This window comes from Equus przewalskii, chromosome 14, assembly GCF_037783145.1.
Source record: "Equus przewalskii isolate Varuska chromosome 14, EquPr2, whole genome shotgun sequence".
In the NCBI taxonomy this organism is placed as follows: domain Eukaryota; kingdom Metazoa; phylum Chordata; class Mammalia; order Perissodactyla; family Equidae; genus Equus; species Equus przewalskii.
In genome coordinates this window covers 11,461,869-11,482,248 of record NC_091844.1, presented here as the reverse complement: position 1 = coordinate 11,482,248, position 20,380 = coordinate 11,461,869, and the positions used below count along the sequence as shown (strand labels likewise).

At 36.9% G+C, this 20,380-nt stretch overlaps 1 protein-coding gene across 5 annotated transcripts in view; it reads right to left on the bottom strand.

The window, feature by feature from the left end:
• The window catches only part of TMEM131 (transmembrane protein 131), a 224,564-nt gene that overhangs the window by 36,183 nt on the left and 168,001 nt on the right, over positions 1-20,380 (bottom strand). For all 5 annotated transcript variants that reach the window (XM_070572092.1, XM_070572093.1, XM_070572090.1 and 2 more), the window contains 14 exons: positions 19,671-19,824; positions 19,409-19,579; positions 17,948-18,058; positions 17,724-17,858; positions 15,045-15,149; positions 11,811-11,897; positions 8,836-8,988; positions 8,660-8,735; positions 8,362-8,479; positions 6,281-6,419; positions 6,061-6,170; positions 5,532-5,598; positions 733-884; positions 195-337 (listed from right to left, as the gene is read on the bottom strand). In XM_070572092.1, coding sequence (XP_070428193.1) covers positions 195-337; positions 733-884; positions 5,532-5,598; positions 6,061-6,170; positions 6,281-6,419; positions 8,362-8,479; positions 8,660-8,735; positions 8,836-8,988; positions 11,811-11,897; positions 15,045-15,149; positions 17,724-17,858; positions 17,948-18,058; positions 19,409-19,579; positions 19,671-19,824 — 1,721 coding nt within the window. The remainder of the gene's footprint in view (positions 1-194; positions 338-732; positions 885-5,531; positions 5,599-6,060; positions 6,171-6,280; positions 6,420-8,361; positions 8,480-8,659; positions 8,736-8,835; positions 8,989-11,810; positions 11,898-15,044; positions 15,150-17,723; positions 17,859-17,947; positions 18,059-19,408; positions 19,580-19,670; positions 19,825-20,380) is intronic.

Here is a 20,380-nt window from a genome sequence, read left to right as displayed (position 1 = left end):
TTGATACTTTAAATCTCTTAAGATCCAAAACAAACAACCCTGAAAGCAAGTCAGAGTGTTTCCTTAAAATCTTAAGTGTTCATCACGAATAGATACGTGTACACATACAGAAATACTGTCCTTGTTTCTGGAATTATTTACTGTTGGAAACAAATGCTGAAATTTTTGACCTTGGAACTGTTAGGAATACTCACTATCTGTACAATCTTTTAATAATGCTTCTGTGATTTTAAAGCGTAAGGAACTCCCTGGACCCGGAAGCTTGCCTGCCACCCTCAAGCTCTCGGTGGTTCCTTGTCCCTGGACCATCACAGCATCCATCACGGTCAGGTTATTTCTATGCAAACAAGAATTACAGATTATTCTTCCATTAAATTTGCATAATCTTTCGATCTGTAATTTTTGTTGTTATTTTATAAATCACCATGTAGAAATTAATACACTAAATTTAAGAGTGACAAGTTTGGAATTTAAAAATATTTACAGAGAGAAGAGCAAGAGTTTTTCATTTTTAAGAGACACACATAGTACAGTAAGATACCATTCAGGGTCTTTAGGTATAAATGTGATCACAAAAGTGTATTTCATCAGGCATGGTGTGTGTGTGCGTATTTTGGACAAAGTGAATACTTATTTCGTAAATTAGTTATACAAACTCATATTGAAACAAATCAAGTAAGGGCTTGTATATAAGTACCAAAAATCAACCCACACTTACATCGCAGAACATACCTGATTATGATTAGTGAAGAAACAGTTCTGTTGTGAATTGGAGTAAACTTTACTTTGACAGATTTCTTTTCTCCAGGTTTTAAAATGAGGTTTAAAATTAAATGTTGAGAGAGGCCCTCTGTAAATCCTGTTGAACTTTGCAGGGGATGAGCCTTGAATCATTGGGTAAACAAGCTGGAGTCATTAATACAGTCTCTGGAAAAACGTTTTTTTCATTTATCTCATTCACAGTCCAGTATAGTTTCTTGGATTAATTAAATATGTAAACAATTTTATCCCTCATGATTTAGACACTGGTTAGCTGGCAAGCACAGCTGGGCAACCAGTGATGACACTTCATATTCTACATGAAGTCCCAGAAGGGGCTTGGTTTCCCAGGCCACCAAAGTCTTCACATTTGTACTGGGCATGTGTTTTTGTATAGACTTTTTTATTTTTAACTTTTTAAATTTTGAAATATAACACACATACAGAAAAGGACACAAACCTAAGATGAATAGCTCAATGTTTTAGCACAAAGCAAACAGCTGTGTAATCAACACCCAGCATCCCGAAGTTGTGAAGCTGTCCCCACTTTCATCACTGCTCTCCTGCTTCTCCTCTCTGAAGTGTATCAGCTGAAGAGTCTTAAGGTTGCATCACATTTGTTTGTAAAAATATTTTTAACTCACGTCAATCTCTTTGAATTTAATTTTGAAAGCTAAGCACAAGATCGTGTTTCATAAACATGTGACGACTTGAAGATCAAAATATGACTTCCTGCCAGTTACAGATAAGATTAAAAAATATTTATTTATTAAAAAAATAATAGTTTACACATAAGGATATACTGTTCTGATTTTTAAGCAACATTAACCTTAAATTTTTTGAGGGGGGGAGGGCTGGCAACGCTTGGCTATAAATGTCCATAGCTCTTCATTGCTCTGCTAACGTGTGGAAGGAGAGTGAGTTTTGTATAATTTTCTACTCCACTTGGCATAGTTAGGTTTAATAATACAGATCTGTCTATTTGCATTTAGCATGATTCCACAAATATAACTTACAGTCAAGAGACTTAATGAAGCGTACTGCTTTTTTACTCTTGCTTTTGAGGCCAATTTTTTCCTGCATCTAACATTCTTCACCATCAGTGTCTACTAAGACAACAGAATATTCCAAATGCTCCAAAATGGTTGGTAAATAAGTTCCCTTTTAAATAAACTATTCTGAGTAATTGATGGACACATTACATACTGTACATTTATTCCTAGCAAACTCTGATGACTTGGGAAACACTCTAGGATGTCGTGATGGCCCAGGGATATCATTCATGGCCTGAGTAATCCTTAGTAATTTTATAGTGGTGGTTCTCAAACAGTGACCCATGGAGCCCCAGGGATCTCAGAGATCTTTTCAGGGTATCCGTGGAGTCAAAAATATTTTCACCACACTGGCAGGCACTATGTGCCTTTTTCACTGTGCTGACATTTGCACTGATGGTCAGCAAAAGCAACGATGGGTGAAACTGCCGACCGTCTGACATGAAGCATGGCGGTGGTATCAAACTTCCCCAGAAGCCATTGTCTTCTTCACTGCCATGCACTTGTGGTTAAAAAAAATTATTACAGATTAAGCAGCAATAAATAATAATCTTATTAAATCTCAACCCTTGAGCACATGCCATTTTCACATTCTGTGTGATAAAATGGGAAGTCTGCACAGAGCATTCCTGCTACACACTGAAGGGCCACGCTGTCTGGAAAGGCCATCGCTGGAAATGCAAATGGAACTAGCTGCCTTTCTCATGGAATATCATTTATGTTTGAAAGAATGATTGACAGCCAGTCTATGGTTATTCAGACTGGGCTATCTGCTAGACATTTCCACAAAAATAAAACGCACCTGTCTCATTAAGGAAAATCCAAGTATTTGTTGCTAATGACAACATTTGAGTGTTTGAGTAAAATTTAGACTTTTGGAAAACTTGTATCCTGTGAGCTTGACAGCTTCAAAATAGTTAAAGAATTCTCTGATGAGATTGGTGCTTATATTAATGAATATGATTTTCTGGATATTGTAGAGTGAATTGTGTCAACATTTGGAAGCTCTGCATATCTGCTGAATCAATACTTTCCACATGGCTGAAGCATGGTATTATAATTAATTAAAAAGGCATTAAAATACTCCCTTTACAACTACATGTCTATGTCAGGTCAGGTCAGATATTTATCATATACTTCATCCAAAACAAATATCACGAGAGAGTGAATGCAGAAGCAGGTATAAGAATTTATCTGTGTATTAAGTCAGAGTCATTAAAGAGATTTGTAAAAATGTAAAACAATCCACTCTTCTTGCAAAATGGTTTTTTAATATAGCTGTTTTTCATTTTTATGATATCTATGTTAAATGGAATGGGTTTATTATTATTTTAAATGAATTAATATTTTAAGGATCTTTTAATTTATAATATGGTAATATTGATAGATGTAACCCACATAAACAAAAAAAGCCTTTGAAGTTCTTAACTTTTAAGACTATAAAGGAGTCCTGAGACTAAATATTTTGAGAACCAGTTTTATAGCACTGTAGAGAACTGTAATAGAATTTATCCTAAGACCTCCTCCAGAATTTCTTATTTAGAATAAATTTCTCAGGTCTAGAGTATTCTTGTTCATCTTCCTATCTCTCACAGTGTCTACTTTAGAGTTTTACATCTTGTAAGTATCTCTAAAGTACATGCATTTGGTAAGATAAAAAAGTTAAATAGCTCATTTACTTCTTATGTGTATCTCCTCCCTTATAACAGCAAAGTGAAAAGAATTTCTGGTTATTGAGCTTTCTGGTTATGTGGAGTCCAGATAACCTTGGACTTATTACGTTGGCATTTTATGAATGGAAAAGGCAAAGTACAAAAAGATTCCAAGAGAAGGGCACGAGACTAGAATATATGACTGTAAATTTCAGCCTAGTGTTCTATCCATTATTTGGCAGCAAAAAAATACAACATTGAAAATTACTTTCTTATACAAGATTGACTTAAAGACAGACTTATAAAAACTATTATACAAAGGTTTGGCTAATGTGTGCCTTATAGATTAAAACACAAAGCTCTGGGAAAGAATACAGGTATTTCCAGAACTATTAAACATCTGGTTTGACAGGCTAATTAGTGATTCCCAACCAGCAATGACTGTGTGGCATGATGGTATGGGCAAGGGCTCTGGAACATGAGAGAGCAAGACTTGAATTTGGCCCTGCCAGTTATGACAGGTATGAACTTGGGCAGGTTACTTCCTCTTCCCGAGCTTTGCTTTTCCCACCAACAAACAAGGGAAATATTTGTCTCTTAGGGCGGTAGGCAATTGCTCAGCCTGGCTGCTGTAATGATTACATGAAATCATAAATATGAATGCACACTGCATAATGCTGACACATGCTAAGTGCTCATGAAATACTGGGAAGGATTCTTCATTACAGCCCCGAAATACTGAAAATTTCTCCACTGCCTTTCTTTGCCAGCCTAGTTAGCCACAGATTGACTTATCCAGTCAACATTCACTGAGGGCTTCCTATGTCCCAAGAAACCAGTTGAAGGGTGTCCATGTGAGTTTGTTTACTCTGTATCTGTAAAATACACATTATTAACTTCACATTACAAGAGAGGAAGTTGAAGGTTCAGAAAGGTTTATTTACTTGGTCAAGGTGACAAAGCTAGAAGGTACAAACCTTGTTCTAAGTGAGAAATAGCAAAGCTACAGCCTGGCAGGAAGGCCTCCTGCTGCTGTGTGATGACTGTGACCCACAGTGAGCAAGAGAGTCCACAACAAGGAGAGGAAGGAGGTGATCATTTACTGTTTTCACTTCAAGTAATTTAGATGATGGAGGATGAACTAGCTTCCTACTCTTATTCATTCAACAACTTTTATATTATTAATATGGGAAAGAAAGAAGATATAAAGAAGACAAGCCCTCAAGGAGATTATACCCAGATTTGGAAAACAAGGTATCACACATCAAAAAGGAAACAAAAACCAAAATTAACATGGGTGTCAATGCCGAGTCAGGGAGAATGAAGATACCCTAATTGGTGAAGGCTTTGCAGCAAGCAGGCTGGCATAAACAGGAGGTTTAAGGAGGGATGAGATGTAGCTGGAAGGAAGGGCACGGAGGCCAAGAGACCTGGGCCAATTTGCAGGTGGCTTTAGTTCCAAGTGCTGATTTCCTGACTGACACATACCCTAGACTTTAAGGCCTTATATAATCATGACTAGTTAGTGGCTGCTTAGCCTGGCCTGTATGAGAGAGGATTTTTTTTGTTCTTAGAACAAACCAGTTCATGTATACGTTTATTAATTCAAGAATATCTACTGAGTAAAAACTATGCATGCTACTGTGCCAAGTATGAATACAGCCAGCCACGGGTCTGGCATTCATGGAACTTACAATTTTATTAGAAAGTAAATATTTAAATGACCAAGCTCAATATTCTGAGGTGTAATAAAAGTAAATTATGTGTTAGTATATACCTCATTTATATACTCTCAGAGTTTCTGGCAGCCATTATTATAAAGCTTCATGGGCTTCATGCTTAATGCCTGCCAATAGGAACCTTCTACTCAGCGTGTCTCACATCGATCTAAATCCCACTCATTCCTCTCGGGTTTTTTTGCCTCTAAAATAATTAGTGGACTGCTCTGACTTCTCTAGTAACATGCCCTTCAGCCAATTTTAAGGGCAGTCAATAGTTTTCCCTCATATTTGCACTGATTACCTCATAGAACTATTTCTTTGGAATAGTATGAAGTTTGAATACTTACACAGTTTCTGAAGACTTGGAATTCTAGTGTTCTTAAATCTATCTTTGCCACCTTACTTAAGTTAAACCTAAAATAAAAAATGTACACATATTTTTTCACAAACAGCATCATGGTTAAAGGGGTTATAGAGTAATTATCAACCTTGTGCTTTGCTTGCAAATTACCTTTTGGCAGATTTTGAGATCAATATTACCAGGTTAATACCCTTCAAAAAATTAAAGGCTACAACTCATAGTTAATATTTTGTTCACTTTTTAAAACTATCATGTTTGAAAGGTTCCATTTGCTTTCTCTCTATGATTTTTTAGGAAGGAATTCAATATCACTTTTTCTTGTTTTAAACTCAAAGCTTTTCTAGGTGTTTAACATAGTGTCAATCTCTCTCCAGAACCTTCTCTCAACTTTAAATACAGATCTAGAATTTCTATAAACCTAATCTATTACTGCAGGAACTGCAACAAAGTCTTAAACGTATAAAATAATTCAAAGCTAATACAGAAACATTTTGATTATCTAAAGAAATGCTTACCTTGATATTAACTTATCTACAAAGACTGAAGGGTTGGAATATAAAGCCAGAGGAATAAATTGAATATAGATGGGAACATCTGCGGGATTTTCTAAAGTGATCTCTTCTTCCTTAAACAAAGTAATGAAACCGTAAATGAAAGCTTTCCACAGTTAAATGAATAGATACTTTATAATCCTATTACGTATCTCCAAAAGCCGATGTCACCTTGAATACTTACCGAGGAGCAGTTCGTGTTAGTAAGTGGAAATCTCAAGTGCCGGGGTGAGCTAAGTATGGAAGGCCAGGAGAGCTCAGCAGTGATTTTTGATAGTATATTTTTTTGAAGGTCTGTATTTACTTCAAAAACAGCGTTCAATCTAGAAAAAACAATTTGTAAGTCACTGCATCAAAATGAAATATCTGAGTTTTCTAAATACAAGAAATTCTATTAGGCCTGTGTACTTGAGAAATTTTATTCTGGCCCTGAATACACAGGTTTATTTGCTCTAATATTTTAATATGCTTTTAATAGAGACATGTACAAAGATGCCTCTATTTTGGCACAAAGAGCTGTCAAAATATCTGTCACTGATCACCTGCACTGTTTTTGTACTGAAAATACAGAGGAAAAGGCAGGCATATATAGATAACATATGACAATATGGGGATCCTAAAGGACCTCGCACACACGCCTAGTGAAAACATCTAGACACCAATAGCATGGTGCTAAGAATATTTTCAATAGAACTAACAAGAAGGCAGTACTTTGTTTGGCATATTGCTTTTTTTCCCCTTGAGACAAAAAACAAAGCAAAATCCTGACATGCAATGAAGATGCCAGTTGAAGAGGTAACACATACGAGGTTGTGCAGACATCTGCAGAGTCATCAGCAATATTCAGGACCGCATTTGAATATTTCCCTACTTATGAGTGTTTATAAGCCAGCTGTTTAGAACTCAAAACACCTTCCCTAAGGAAGCAATATTATAAATGGGGCTAAGGTCTTTGGGCCCAAATGTTGAAGCCTATTTTAACTCATACCGCCACTGAATTATTACACTCTAATACTGGTAAGAGTGCAGGTTTTATAAGACTAGTAAGAGAAATTCTCTGTAAGATGCACACTGACCAGGTAACACAAGGGCAGGAGCAGGGAGAATGCCACATTCACTGTGCAATGGGGACATGAAGGTGGGGAGACACAGAGCCTGGGTCTTTGGCGGTGGAATGCTGGGCATACAGAGAAGGCAGGAGTTTTGGTGGGTGGGAGGTGAAGAGGTTCCTTGGCAGCTGAACCCAGGGCAGCACTACAAGTTAATTATTCATAATTGGATGTTAATATTTGGAGACTGCCTATATATTATGATGTCCACTATGGAAATGTGGGGGACCAAGGAGTATTTTAATGAGTGTTGTCTTAGTGAGCTCATTAGAAGAAGTCTCTTTGTACTGATTTTAACCATTTTAAAGTAAAAATTTAACTCTTTTGCCTTAAGTAAACTTTCACAGCAGACAGTTCAGATAAACAGAAATCCTCAGATTTAATTGTTAACCGTTTAAAATTTTATAGTACTATAAATTGGAGTATCTTGATGATACTGACAAATACATTTCAAATTAGCCAACTGAGAAGAGCAGTTTTTATCAGTGGTCATATTATCATTATTCTAGTCAAAGTCTCTTCAGAAGTCAAGAAAAGATCAAATTTCTACACTGCTGAATAAGTGTCTGCTTTTGAATCCATATAGTACTGATCCACATAGTACCCACATAGTACTGATTTGTCATTAGCACATCATCTACCTGCCAAAGACACACCGCTGAGCCCATGTGGACTGGGCCGGGCCCCTCTAACAGCTCAGCACTTGGCAACGCAGGAGGCTGTTCTTTTCACAATGAGCAAATAGATACTTGGTCTCCACTGCGGGATTAAACCTAGAAAATGTTTTCTTTGCCTTTAACATAGGTGAGTGGTAGTTAAAAACTTTCTTTCTTATGCAAATAGTATGTCTAAGGTGAACACTGTAGTCATCTTACATAAAGGTAACTTCAAATAGTTTCTTTGATTTTAAGGAAGCACCTAGAGCACTGGAGAAAAGAGGAAAATGGTAGTGTGCATATTTCTGCGTAATATACAATTAAAATGGTGACTCAAGATGCTTCATTAAGAATTTTCTGAAGATAAGGCATATTTTCTTAGCTATAGAGAAAACTACCTAATATAAGAATAACATTCAGAATAATGAGCAAGAACAGCATCAACTGAGCTGTTTCAAACTTATAAAAATAGCTAAAATACTTAAAGCAAAACCACTCACCTATGACCTGAATTTTCCTTTATTCCCATCCATCCTTTGAATAAGCTTTGATGCAAATCCCAGTCAACATCCCATGCATCTTCCTGCATGGCTACACCAGGCTGCACTTTGGGTTCAGCTAAAACAAGGAAACATATGTTATGACATACTCAGTTCTACACTTATATCCATTTGTCAATTTTCCTTCAGATAACTCTATAGCACCAAGAGATGGAGTGCACATTAAAAGTGGCAGCCTTCCATTAAAGAATACTTTGGGGGCGTGATGGGCATGAGAGAGAACGGTGAGATAACTTACATTTGGATAAAAAAGGCAGGCCAACATAGCAATGATCCCCACACTGCAGTCCAGGATCAAAATAAATATTTGCAATCTATAAAGAGGCACAGGAGAACCATGAATCCCAAAGCTACAGAAGGTCACAATAACAAAATACTAACAGATGGGAATTCTCAAATATAACATTTTCAAACCTTTGATTTTTTTCCTGGTTCTAAGTCTTCCTTATTGCCCCGTAATCGTTTGTAGTAAAATCGCACATCTTCTGACAAAGACCGTATTTGTTGTATCTTTACCTTCTGTGAGAAGGAATTCATAATATTTAAACTTTGATGAACTATTTTCCCCTGAAGGAAGAAAAGAAACAAGCAAACTCATTTGTATATGGCTGGATTTTCTTAAGGACACTCACTTTAGAGCTGACAGACATATTTCTAGGAGACCAAAGCCCAAAGGACACTAGGATTTTCAACAGTTAATAATCTCAATTTGTAAGGAGAGCCCCCTCAAATATATATATATAAATACACAAGCACACATGTACATCTAAAGTAAAAATGTTCACATTTCATGTTAAAATATTGAGGATGCTCACAAAGGTACAAACAGAGATAGGGCTGAATAAAGGAACTGGTCACTGTCAGTTTATTAAGCAAGGTTTGTTTATACCAAGGCCAACTTGCCCTAAAAGCATCCAAATTCAGGATGAAATAACTAAATTCTAAAATCCAAACTCAAACAAGACCAAAAAAAAAAAAAAATCAGATCTATTTTCCTTAGAAGAAAGCCGGGACTTGGCAAATGCCTTTAACTAGCTGCGTCTTCCTGGCAGCTACTGGTCTTCGTGCACCTGTAATAACTCCTCTCGTGCCCGTGTCTTGTCTCTCAGGGGTGTCATGGGGATCAAAAGAAGTAACAGTCACAAAAGTTCCCTTTACAATGGTGATCAAATACTAAGAATTAAACTATGAGTTATATAAAATGTTTATTCTGAAGTATTGTTTCCATCACTTAGCTCTAGTAATCTCCACGTGATAAGGGATTTTACAGAATTTGGTAATTGTTATGAACTGAACATTTGTGTCCCACAAATTCATATGCTGAAATTCTAACCCCCAAGGTGACGGAATCAGGAGGTGGGGCCTTTGGGAGGTGATTACGTCATGAGGGTAGAGCCCTAAAGAATGGGATTAGCGCTCTTAAAAGAAGAGACTCAAGAGCTTGCCCTCCCTCTGCTCTTTGGCTATGTGAAGACAGCACAAGACAGCCGTCTGCAAAACCAGCATGAGTACCCTTCACTGTACACTGGATCTGCCGGTACCTTGATCTTGGACTTCCCAGCCTCCAGAACTGTGAGAAATAAATGTTTGTTGTTTAAGCTACCCAATCTTCAGTAATTTGTTATAGCAGCCCAACTAAGACAGTAATATCAAATTAATTTGTAATTCCAAAAAAGATCTGGTCCTGTAAGCCATCTAAAGATACTTGAAAGCTTAACCTGAAGTAGCTCAAAACCAAGACCTTGCTTTATACAGATGCTTTCTCTCATTTACTCTACCCACGGGTCTTTCACTGTGTCATCTACTGAATTACTTCCTTCTAGGATTTATGCAGTAATTAAGGAGATCACTGATTGAAAGGCAATTGAAAGAAGGAACAAGGTCCTTTTGGATAAATAATGAATCAAAAGTTCCATATAGTCAGTGCAAATTGGAATGACAGGAAGACAGACTTAAGTAAGACCCAAACTTAAATGTGCTGAACATATGAATTCAAAATTTATATTTTTAAGGAGCTAAATTTTGAATTTGTTTTACTGTATACAGCATTAAGATCTTCCAATGTATTGTTTCTCTTAACCCACCGAGTCTCCTACCAGAGGATAAGAGACAGGTCTACATTTGCCCCAAGGTGCCCTGAATTGACCACATCCTCTTCCGGCAAACGGGGGCGCCATCTGCTGGTTCTCCAGGCTCAAACCCTAAGTCCAATTTTTGACTACTCTATCTACCTGCCTACCCACACCTGCTTCAATTAATAACCTCCTCAGGATGCTCAGGTACAGTTCAAATAATTCATCTGAAACGCCTCTTGCCAATGTTCTCTTCTCCATCATTTTGCTCCTTCATCCATCCATTATCTACTAAGTGCCTGCTAGTGAGCATAAAAGATCCCTCATCCCTTTCCTAGAGGATCTCAAAGTTGTCAGGGGAGACCAAAACATAAGGCATTATTTATAGCACAATGTGAGGCTTGCTGCAAGAGAGGTAATTTCAAATTGTTCCAAGATCATATGTGTAACCACCATTACCATCTAGAATCAAGAAATCTTCGGAGAGGAGATGACAATGGAATTGAATCTTGAAAGATGTGTAGGAGTTCTCTGAAGGCAGAAGAGGATGGAGGACATTCAACGCAGACTAACAGCAAAGGCTTGGAGGGATGAAAGGGATCTACTGCCTCTGCCAACGCCCTAAGCTCCAACTGCCCCCTTGACATTTTTCATGTGGACTCTGGCCAGAGTCTCTGGGTTGGCCTCCAGGCACTCACTCTATTGTTACTTCTGTATGTCTTCTATATTTACTTCTGCCAGAGAGCCAATCTTTAAAGCTCAGCTCTGATGATGTCAAGCCACCGCTCAAAAACTTTAGATTTTCTTAGACTTAAGTGCATGTAATTTTTTCATGCTATCACTCCAATATACCATTTCCATATTGAAACTTCCCTCCATTCTTGCCAAATGGGGCAACTCACTACTGCCTAAAGCCATCTCAGACTTTACTGCCCTCATGTCTTTATTTGGTTTGTTCCCTGGACACCCCTTATCCATCCCTGCGAGAAGACATTCTAAGCTGGCTCACACGGCACCTTTATCAATTACATGTGTATTTCTCTCATACCACTTTATTTTTACACCTCTTAGGGCAATTTCTCCATCCTGCTTTACATCTGTGAATCATGGGCCCATTTCCCATTCTAGATAGAAAACTTTTTGAGAGAAGGGACTAGCTCTTATTCCTCTTAATAGCTCCTAAAGAATCCAGTACAATGTTTTACCTTAAAATAAATGATTAATAAAGAATAACTGACTTTACTGCTGAATTCTAGGAACAGAGAAGTAAAAACAAAGAAAAAAATTAGCAAGAAGTCTAAAAATTAACTGTCTTACTGGAAAGGAAGGCGGAAGAACCATATGCTTTGGGAAGCAAGTCAGTGAGCCCACTGCGATCACAGCCTTCACTGGAATTGTCAGGATCTGTGGAACGAAGAAGCAGACCACAAGAAATAAGTGCTTCAGTCTGAGATTGAGCTGGACAGTTCAGCACATTATTTTTGGGCATTAAAAAAAACTCATCTTGGGACTTACATTAGCAATAACCAACTCATAAGCAATATTAAAATCATCCATGGATACTGTTAATTTGTCCACTGAACTCCATAAAAGGCAATGAAATACAATAAATTTATATGTATTTCTCAGTGATTCACTGAAAACATGGTAAACAAGACCAAACAACAGGGAAGGAATGAAGAATAGATTTTCCATATTACAGGTTATTTTGTAGATTATTAATTTAAAAGGGAAAGTCAAACAGTACTCTTAAAACAATGTATGAAAAATCTAGCATTTTCTAGAGTTACATAGCTCTCTATTTTTGTATATAGCAATAAATTAACATCAACCAATTTAAAAAAATGAGTTGAGGGGCTGGCCCCGTGGCTGAGTGGTTAAGTTCGTGCGCTCTGCTGCAGGTGGCCCAGTGTTTCGTCGGTTCGAATCCTGGGCACGGACATGGCACTGCTCATCAAGCCATACTGAGGCGGCGTCCCACAAGCCACAACTAGAAGAACCCACAACTACGAATATACAACTATGTACCGGGGGGCTTTGGGGAGAAAAAGGAAAAAAAAAAAAAGAAGAAATTTAAAAAAATGAGTTGAACATTCTAGATTTTGAATCTGTACTCACACTCTATTTGTAACTTTGCAACTCACAAAGATACTTCTCTAAGATATTTTCCCCTAATTCTTATTTTCATCCATACTAAACAAAACTTGCCTTAGCCATGAAATGTACTTATTTCCACCATGAGTGATAAACATGAATCCCTCACTTGTGGATATAATTGACATACTCCCAACAAATCACTTATTATTAAATGAACAATTCTGTTTATTCTGAATTAGTTTTCTTCACATGGGGGTTACATGTGCTGAAAACAGGTAGGAGAACAAGGGCAGCAACTTGTGGAATTGAGCTGTCCTCAACTTCCCAAAGAGCTTTTAAATATTAAATTAAAATATTTAGCTTTGGCAAAAATGTATCCATTCAAAATCTCACTGAATGCAACATGCCAAACCTCACAGAAGTCTTTAAGAAGCTCAATGATCAGCCTGAGAATATAACAGAAAATATGATTCCTTCAGAAGTGTTTACAAAGGACTCTTCAAAGTACTGGCATAGAGATGCACCAACAACTTATAAACATGTAGAGTTTCTATGCAGTTACTGTCCTCACCACCCTACTGGGCCACCATTTGACTCCACTTATCCAACTTTCTTCTGCAGATTTGCATGAACGTAACCTTGTGACAAAACCCAGCTGAAATATCTCCCAGCAAAGTGCTTCCTCCTATGTCCACCCCCTGTAATTTCCAACACCCTTCAAACGCTATCTATTGTTATGTGAGGCTTAAAGAATCCTTCTCCAAACTAACCAGACTAGATTGGTTAAAATTGATCAGTACTAAGTATTGATAAGACTATGATGCAAAAGTACATGGTGTACCCTCATACACTTCCATTAGGATATAAATTTGGAAAATTAGTAGAGATGAATATGGACTCCAAAATCAAAGAAAGTAAAAGAAAGAAACATTTAAAATTTTTAAAATAAAAAATAAAAATTATAAAAAACAATGAACATATGTTTAGACAATACAGAAATTCCTCTCCTAGGCATATTTTCTAGCAGTGTTTCTTAGCCTCCAAGGATATCTATGAATAAAATTCAAGGGCAGTGGTAACTTAGATGTGAAAAAATTACATCTTTATTTTCAATAACCTCTAATTGAAATTTAGTAGATCTTAGGGCCAGACAGTTTTACATATGAGTTTACCAAACTGTCAAGGAACGGACATTCTTATCTTATTCAAGTTATTTGGCAAAAATCAGAGTGAAACCTGCCCAATCCTTTCATTTTTATTTCATAGCTAGATAAAGACAGCACAAGAAAATACAGCTTTTTGGTTTATTTCACTTATCGATGTGGAAATAATAAATAAAATATGAAACAAAATGTTCATATTCTACCAAATAGAATGTTCTGATAATGGCAACATTTGGATCAACCTTTCTGTAGGTAACAACTATAAACTCTAAGGCAAAGTATTTTTTTTAAAACTTCCTGAAATCAGGATCTCAAAGAGATATTTGCACTCTCATATATATTGCAGTATTATTATTCACAATAGTCAAGACGAGAGAACAACCTAAATGTCCATCAATGGATGAATGGATAAAGAACATGTGGTATATCCACACAACAGAATATTATTCAGCCTTAAAAATGAAGGAAATCATGCCATATTGAGAAAACATGGATGAACCTTGAGGACATTATGCTACGTAAAATAAGCCAGTCACAGAAGGACAAATACTCCACGATTCCACTTAGATAATGAATCTAAAATAGTCAAACTCATAGAAGCAGACAGTAGAGTGGTGGATGCCAGGGGCTGGGAGAAGGATAAATGGAGAGTCATTATTCAACAGGTACAAAGTTTCAGATACACAAGGTGAATGAGTTCTAGAGATCTACTGTACAACATTGTGCCTAGAGTTAGCAATACTGTACTGTACACGTAAAAATTTGTTAAGAGATTGTAGATCTCAGGTTTAATGGTACCACCCACACACACACAGCTCAATGATCTTCATTTGGCTTCTTGACGTAGAAGGACCCGTGTAAATACAATTGTGAGAACTCAAATTAAGATTTGTTCTCCTGATTGTATCTTCCTTTTTGGAAATGTTACACAGGAGGATATTTATGAGTGCAGAAAGAATCAGAGATACCTAACAGGGATTTTAGTCAGGATCTGTGCAATGCTATTATAACCATCTGTAAGCAGGTTTCTAGTACAGCAATGCTAAATGTGCCAAAGGCATTTTTCTGAAGTTGTTTTTAGTTAAGAGGTTTGGGTTTTACCAGAAAACTATGAGCTAATGAACACCAATGTTCTGTAAACCATTCTCAAAAGCTCAGTTTTTAAGGTACAAAATTGGTAAACTGTAACTGTACGAATAAACTTAGTTCTCTGCTTCTCCAAAAACCAAAAAAAAAAGGACTGAATTATTCACAAAAATCCCATTAATGTGAATCCTCATGAAGTCCTTACCTCATAGTCTGTTGTGATCTGAATGGCTCCATCGTGAATCCCTTCCAGCTTTTTTGCAGTAAGTTTGACTCTGAACACTGCAAAATAGCCTGAAGCTAATATTACCTGTATGTAGTAGAAATGATTCATTAGTCTTGCTAGTTGAAATTTCTCATTAAAATGAAAAAGAGGGCTATAGTGATAAGCTGACTTCCAAATCCTAACATACACCAGTATGACACTGAATTACCATATCGTCATGTACAAATATCTCAAAATAATGCCATCTCTAGATGATAGCAGATGGTTTATCCAATACACTTATTCCATGGGCCACCGAGAAAACCAGCTCCCTGAGGAAGAGTCACATTTCCGGCTGCCAAGGTGGGGAGGGCAATGGTCCTCACATACCAGCCATGTGGCTGAATGGCCAAAGCAGGGTGATGGCTCGAATAGAGGGACACAGTCTTCCACCAACCCCTCGGCCACAGCAGGGCACAAGTCCATAAAGAGTTGGTTCTGCTTCAAGTTCTGAATTTAACTCTGTCATGTTAATAATCATACCTTCAGAGTAAGAGAGGTTGGGTCATGTGAACATCAAGAATCACAGAAAGAAGGGTTAAGCAATAACAATTTGAAAGAAGAACGGGGATCTTATTTGTTTTCTCAAGCTATTTGCTGTTTCTGGCATTTACTCTCTTCAACTGTGAAATATCCAAAAAACATGAAATTCAATTTATGAAGCTGTACTTTAGTTATTAGTAGTTGTATTTTGTCTAGAATGCACATTTACCTCAAAATAAATGTTGACACACCAAACATACTCACTTCTCTCTTTTCGAAGCATTTCTGCCTTGGTTCTGTGCAATTCTAATGTTTCATCATGACTCCTGACTACCCAAAATCAGAACACGAGTCTGAAGAGCACAGAGAATTGTTGGCAATGTGTGCTTCATAAGGAACAGGATGCCAATTTAGTTCCTAAGTTTGGCTTTTGGGAAAACTGTTGAAAGTTTAGGAATTACATACTTAAAAAAAATCATTCTGCTATTTTGAAGTTGGCAACTCACTACAACGTCTTATTTTAAGTAAGGGCTCATAATAATGATCTCATCTTTCTGTCTCTCGTTTTTATATTTATAGCTTTATTTAAAAGCTAATTCTAAGACCTAAATTGTCTAACAGGCTTTATGTATGTTGTATGGATCTCTCAAATTTAAATAGTATGTGTTAACGCATACTATTTACTGCTAGGAAAGGATCCAGATTTCTAAAATTATTAACTTATAATGTCTTATTAGGAAACTATAATTCAACCATCTGGAATTAAATATACATACAAGTTTACTCTAACTTCATTGTTGAAAGGAACACATTAATGGCTGGTCTCATTATTACCCTTTTTCAGCATTCTCTTTGTATTAAAAATAAAATCTCAGCTGGAGTGACAAATATTACTTCTCATAGGCATTTCCTTTTTTGTTTTAAAAGAAGGCTTTATTTCTGAATCAAATTTTAAACATTATAAATTATTTAAAATGTAATCACCCATAAATCTACCACTACTCACAAATATCTGATTATGTAGCTTGAATGTCACATAGCTGCAATTAAAATATTATTTAGTACGATTTCCCACTTTCTCATGAATCCTTTTCCAAGTTTCTACATGCAATCATGTTTTCAATTTTTTATTTGCATCAATATTCAATCATAAAATCACGATTTACTTCATGCATTTGGCTGTTTCCAGTTATTTGGAATTATTAACAAAGCTATTACAAAAATCTTCATTCTCATAGCTTTTGGCTCTTTAAATTAGTTCCATGGGAAGAATTCCCTGGAGTGGCGTACATTGCCAAACTGCACTCCAAAAAACCTGCTTTGGGGGGGTCCTCCAGCATAAAATGTTTAAATCAACTTTTATAACCTATGGCATTCCACGGAAGTGCGTTTGTCAACAATCTCTGTGTCTCAGGACATTTGCTTTTGCTTCCATAAAGTTGTTGCAAGAAGTTCTCTCCTAACCCACAGATGACATCTGTCATGCTCCTCCTCCCACAAGGCTATTCTGCTAACCCTGTCGTGAGCAGATATAAACTTCAAGTTCTCTCTTCAGTAGGGCTGAGGGCTTAGAGCGACACATTTATTTTCTCTTGTTTTGTGCTCTTTTATGACCACTGCATGTATTAATAAGACAGAGTGACAGTACATGGGTAGGGCTCAAACAATGTTTACCTCATTGACACTCTCTTCTCATCAGTACAGAAAGTGGGCCAGAACTATTACCATATAATTGAAAATATCTTCCACCAATGGGGAGGACTATCTCTTTTGCCCAGTAAATTCAATGAACACAGGGTTAGTTAAGTACTAAACTATGTTAGTTTAGGGTTCATTTAATACTACACTATGGAAATTTCTCCTATAACGACATGAATTACAAAAGTATCATTTAAATTTTGCCTGTTATAGAACATTTTATGACAAGGTAGAACTTAACCCCTTTAAGTTTCGAGTGCCTTTGTCATAAAAGGAGGGGGCTGAAGTAAATTACCTACAAGCCCCTTTCGATATCAAATAACCAAGGCTATTGTGAATTTCGTAAATGTGTTAGCTGAAGCCTGCGACATAGCAAGTCTTTTTTTGGGGTTTAGACATACATCTAAGTTTAAGCAAACAATAAGAAAGCTTACTTACTGAGGACTGGTCTGATAAAGAGGATTTTTCTAACTCTGGAAGGCTTGAAATGATTGTAGTTCTGTTGCCTTTTTCAGTAGCTACGAGTTCTATTGATAAACCGTCTCCTATGATATGCCAACTTTTTATAGCCAACTTAAAAAAGAGAAAGACACGAAAGTGATTATTGTAGCACTAGCATAAAATCCTTAGATGTGATTTAGAATAAAAACAGATTTTTTTACCTCAATTGGATTGCTGTTTATAATTGCAAATAAAATATTACTTGCTTCTGTAGCACTCAGTATGCCAAAATCTATGAAACGTTCCTCTATTTTGGGAGGTAATACAAAGTACTGGAAAGATATAAAAGAACGAGATTAAACAAAATTATTCTTATGTAAAAGAACATTATCAAGAGAAAATAACTATATTAAGATATACAAAGGCTCCTATATTTTATGTAAATATACACATATACAGACACATATAAAATATAGTTAAGAACTTTGCACAATGAAAATATTTTGAGTAATCACAAATGAAACACTCAGGGCCTCCACGGAACAACTATTTCTCCTCTGAAGGCACATGAAAGCAGCAGGTGGTGAAGGCACCAGGAGGGGTGAGGGGGAGCCTGAGGGAACTGGGCAGAGAGTCCGGGGTCTCAGGCAGTGCCATGCCTTCAGGAAAGCAGCTATGGAAAGGTGGTCATTCAGGCAAAAGAAATGAAGAAGGAGCAGGATAACAGTGAAGGGCCTTCCAGCTCTGAAATTCTTATTGATGCTGGCTTTTTGGAGAAGTACATTTCCATATGTTCTAATTTTCTTTTTCTCTTTTCTAGTAGTTTTGTTTCTGATCTAAACTTCTTTCATTGATTACTCCGGGGACAGTTTTGTTCAGAGTTTTTTTTCCCTGGCTTATTTTCTGTACTAGAAACACCTTTATTCTTTCCTTCTGTGCCGTATTTAGATTACTATTCAATTGTGCAGCTCTCCTGCCTTACTTTCATCTTTATTACCTGGTTCTTTTCTTCATCCTGATATTTCCTGGTTTGGGTCATCTCTTCCCTGCACAGTTCCCTCTTGACCCTCCCTGCATTATTTTTTTTCTGCTTATTATTTTTCCTCCATTTAGTTTCTTTTTCTCTTCCCCAAGAATGTAACAATTTAAAAGCAAAGCTGGGGCTGGCCCGGTGGCACAGTGGTTAAGTTTGCACATCCCACTTCGGCGGCCCAGGGTTTGCCGGTTCGTATCCCAAGTGCGGACCCACGCACCGCTTGTCAAGCCATGCTGTAGCAGGCATCCTACATATAAAGTAGAGGAATACGGTCACGGATGTTAGCTGAGGGCCAGTCTTCCTCAGCAAAAAAGAGGAGGATGGGTGGCAGATGTTAGCTCAGGGCTAATCTCCCTCAAAAGTAAATAAATAAATAAATAAAAGCAAAGCCAAGAGAAGGCAGAATGTGGAAAAGATCGAAGTGGAGGCTGTAACTAGAGGAATCAACTGTATCCTGAGGAGAGACGACTGCTGGGAAGGGTGAAAACCAGTTATCCTGGAAGTACTGACCAGGCGAGAATTAGACCAACTTGTACAGCACAGAAAATGGCAAGATTTAAGAGTGTGCAACATGATTGCCTAATAATACCTGAAAACACAAAAGATAGGCAGAGTTATAAATTTTAAAGGTAGATAACATACTTACATCTAAAAAGCCTGTATATACCCGCACAGGTAAATGAAATTTAGAAGCATTGGTAATAAGTAAAATATTGTTATCTATGTGCATGGATGATGTGGATGGCATAAAAAACAGAGTAAAAATGTATTCCGACTCATTTGGAAGAATTAAGACTGGTTTGCTGAAGTTGTGAACCTAGGAAATGATGGGAGAGGAAAAAACAACGTGTCAGCATCATCTATTTGGTAGATCAGTAAAAATAAAAGTATGAGGTTCCCAGACATACTTTAAACATTGTTTTGGCTTCTTCTGGTAGCAACACATCATGAATGAGGATCGCAAAACTGAAAGTGTTTGTAAGGTAAATTGGCCTTTCCACAGCATCTGCAGGACTGTCTCGGATGTGAAATAATGTTGCAGCGTGATCAAATCCCAAATAACTATTTGAAAAAACAAAAACATGAACAAAATAAACCATTTTTATTTCCATATGTTAATTTAAAATCCAAGTTCTTTTGTTCTGAGTGATAATTTATGTTTAGCATTAAGGACTGTTATTAGAGAATTAGAACCTTAGATATTTTAGTGATTGACCACACGATTTAAAACAAAATTTAGCGGCCAGCCCCATGGCCGAGTGGTTAAGTTTGTGCGCTCTGCTTCTGCGGCCCAGGGTTTCCCTGGTTTGGATTCTGGACACGGACATGGCACCGCTCATCAGCCCACGCTGAGGCAGCATCCCACATAGCACAACCAGAGGCACTCACAACTAGAATATACAACTATGTACTAGGGGGCTTTGGGGAGAAGAAGAAGAAGAAAAAAAACGAAGATTGGCAACAGTTGTTAGCTCAGGTGCCAATCTTTAAAAAAAAAAAAAAACTGAAATATAAAGAACAATTCTCTACTAATTAAATGTAATTAAACAATTAAAATCAAGACCGTATTAAAGGAAAAAGTTTTAAGCTACTTAAAAAAAATGTCCATCATAAACAG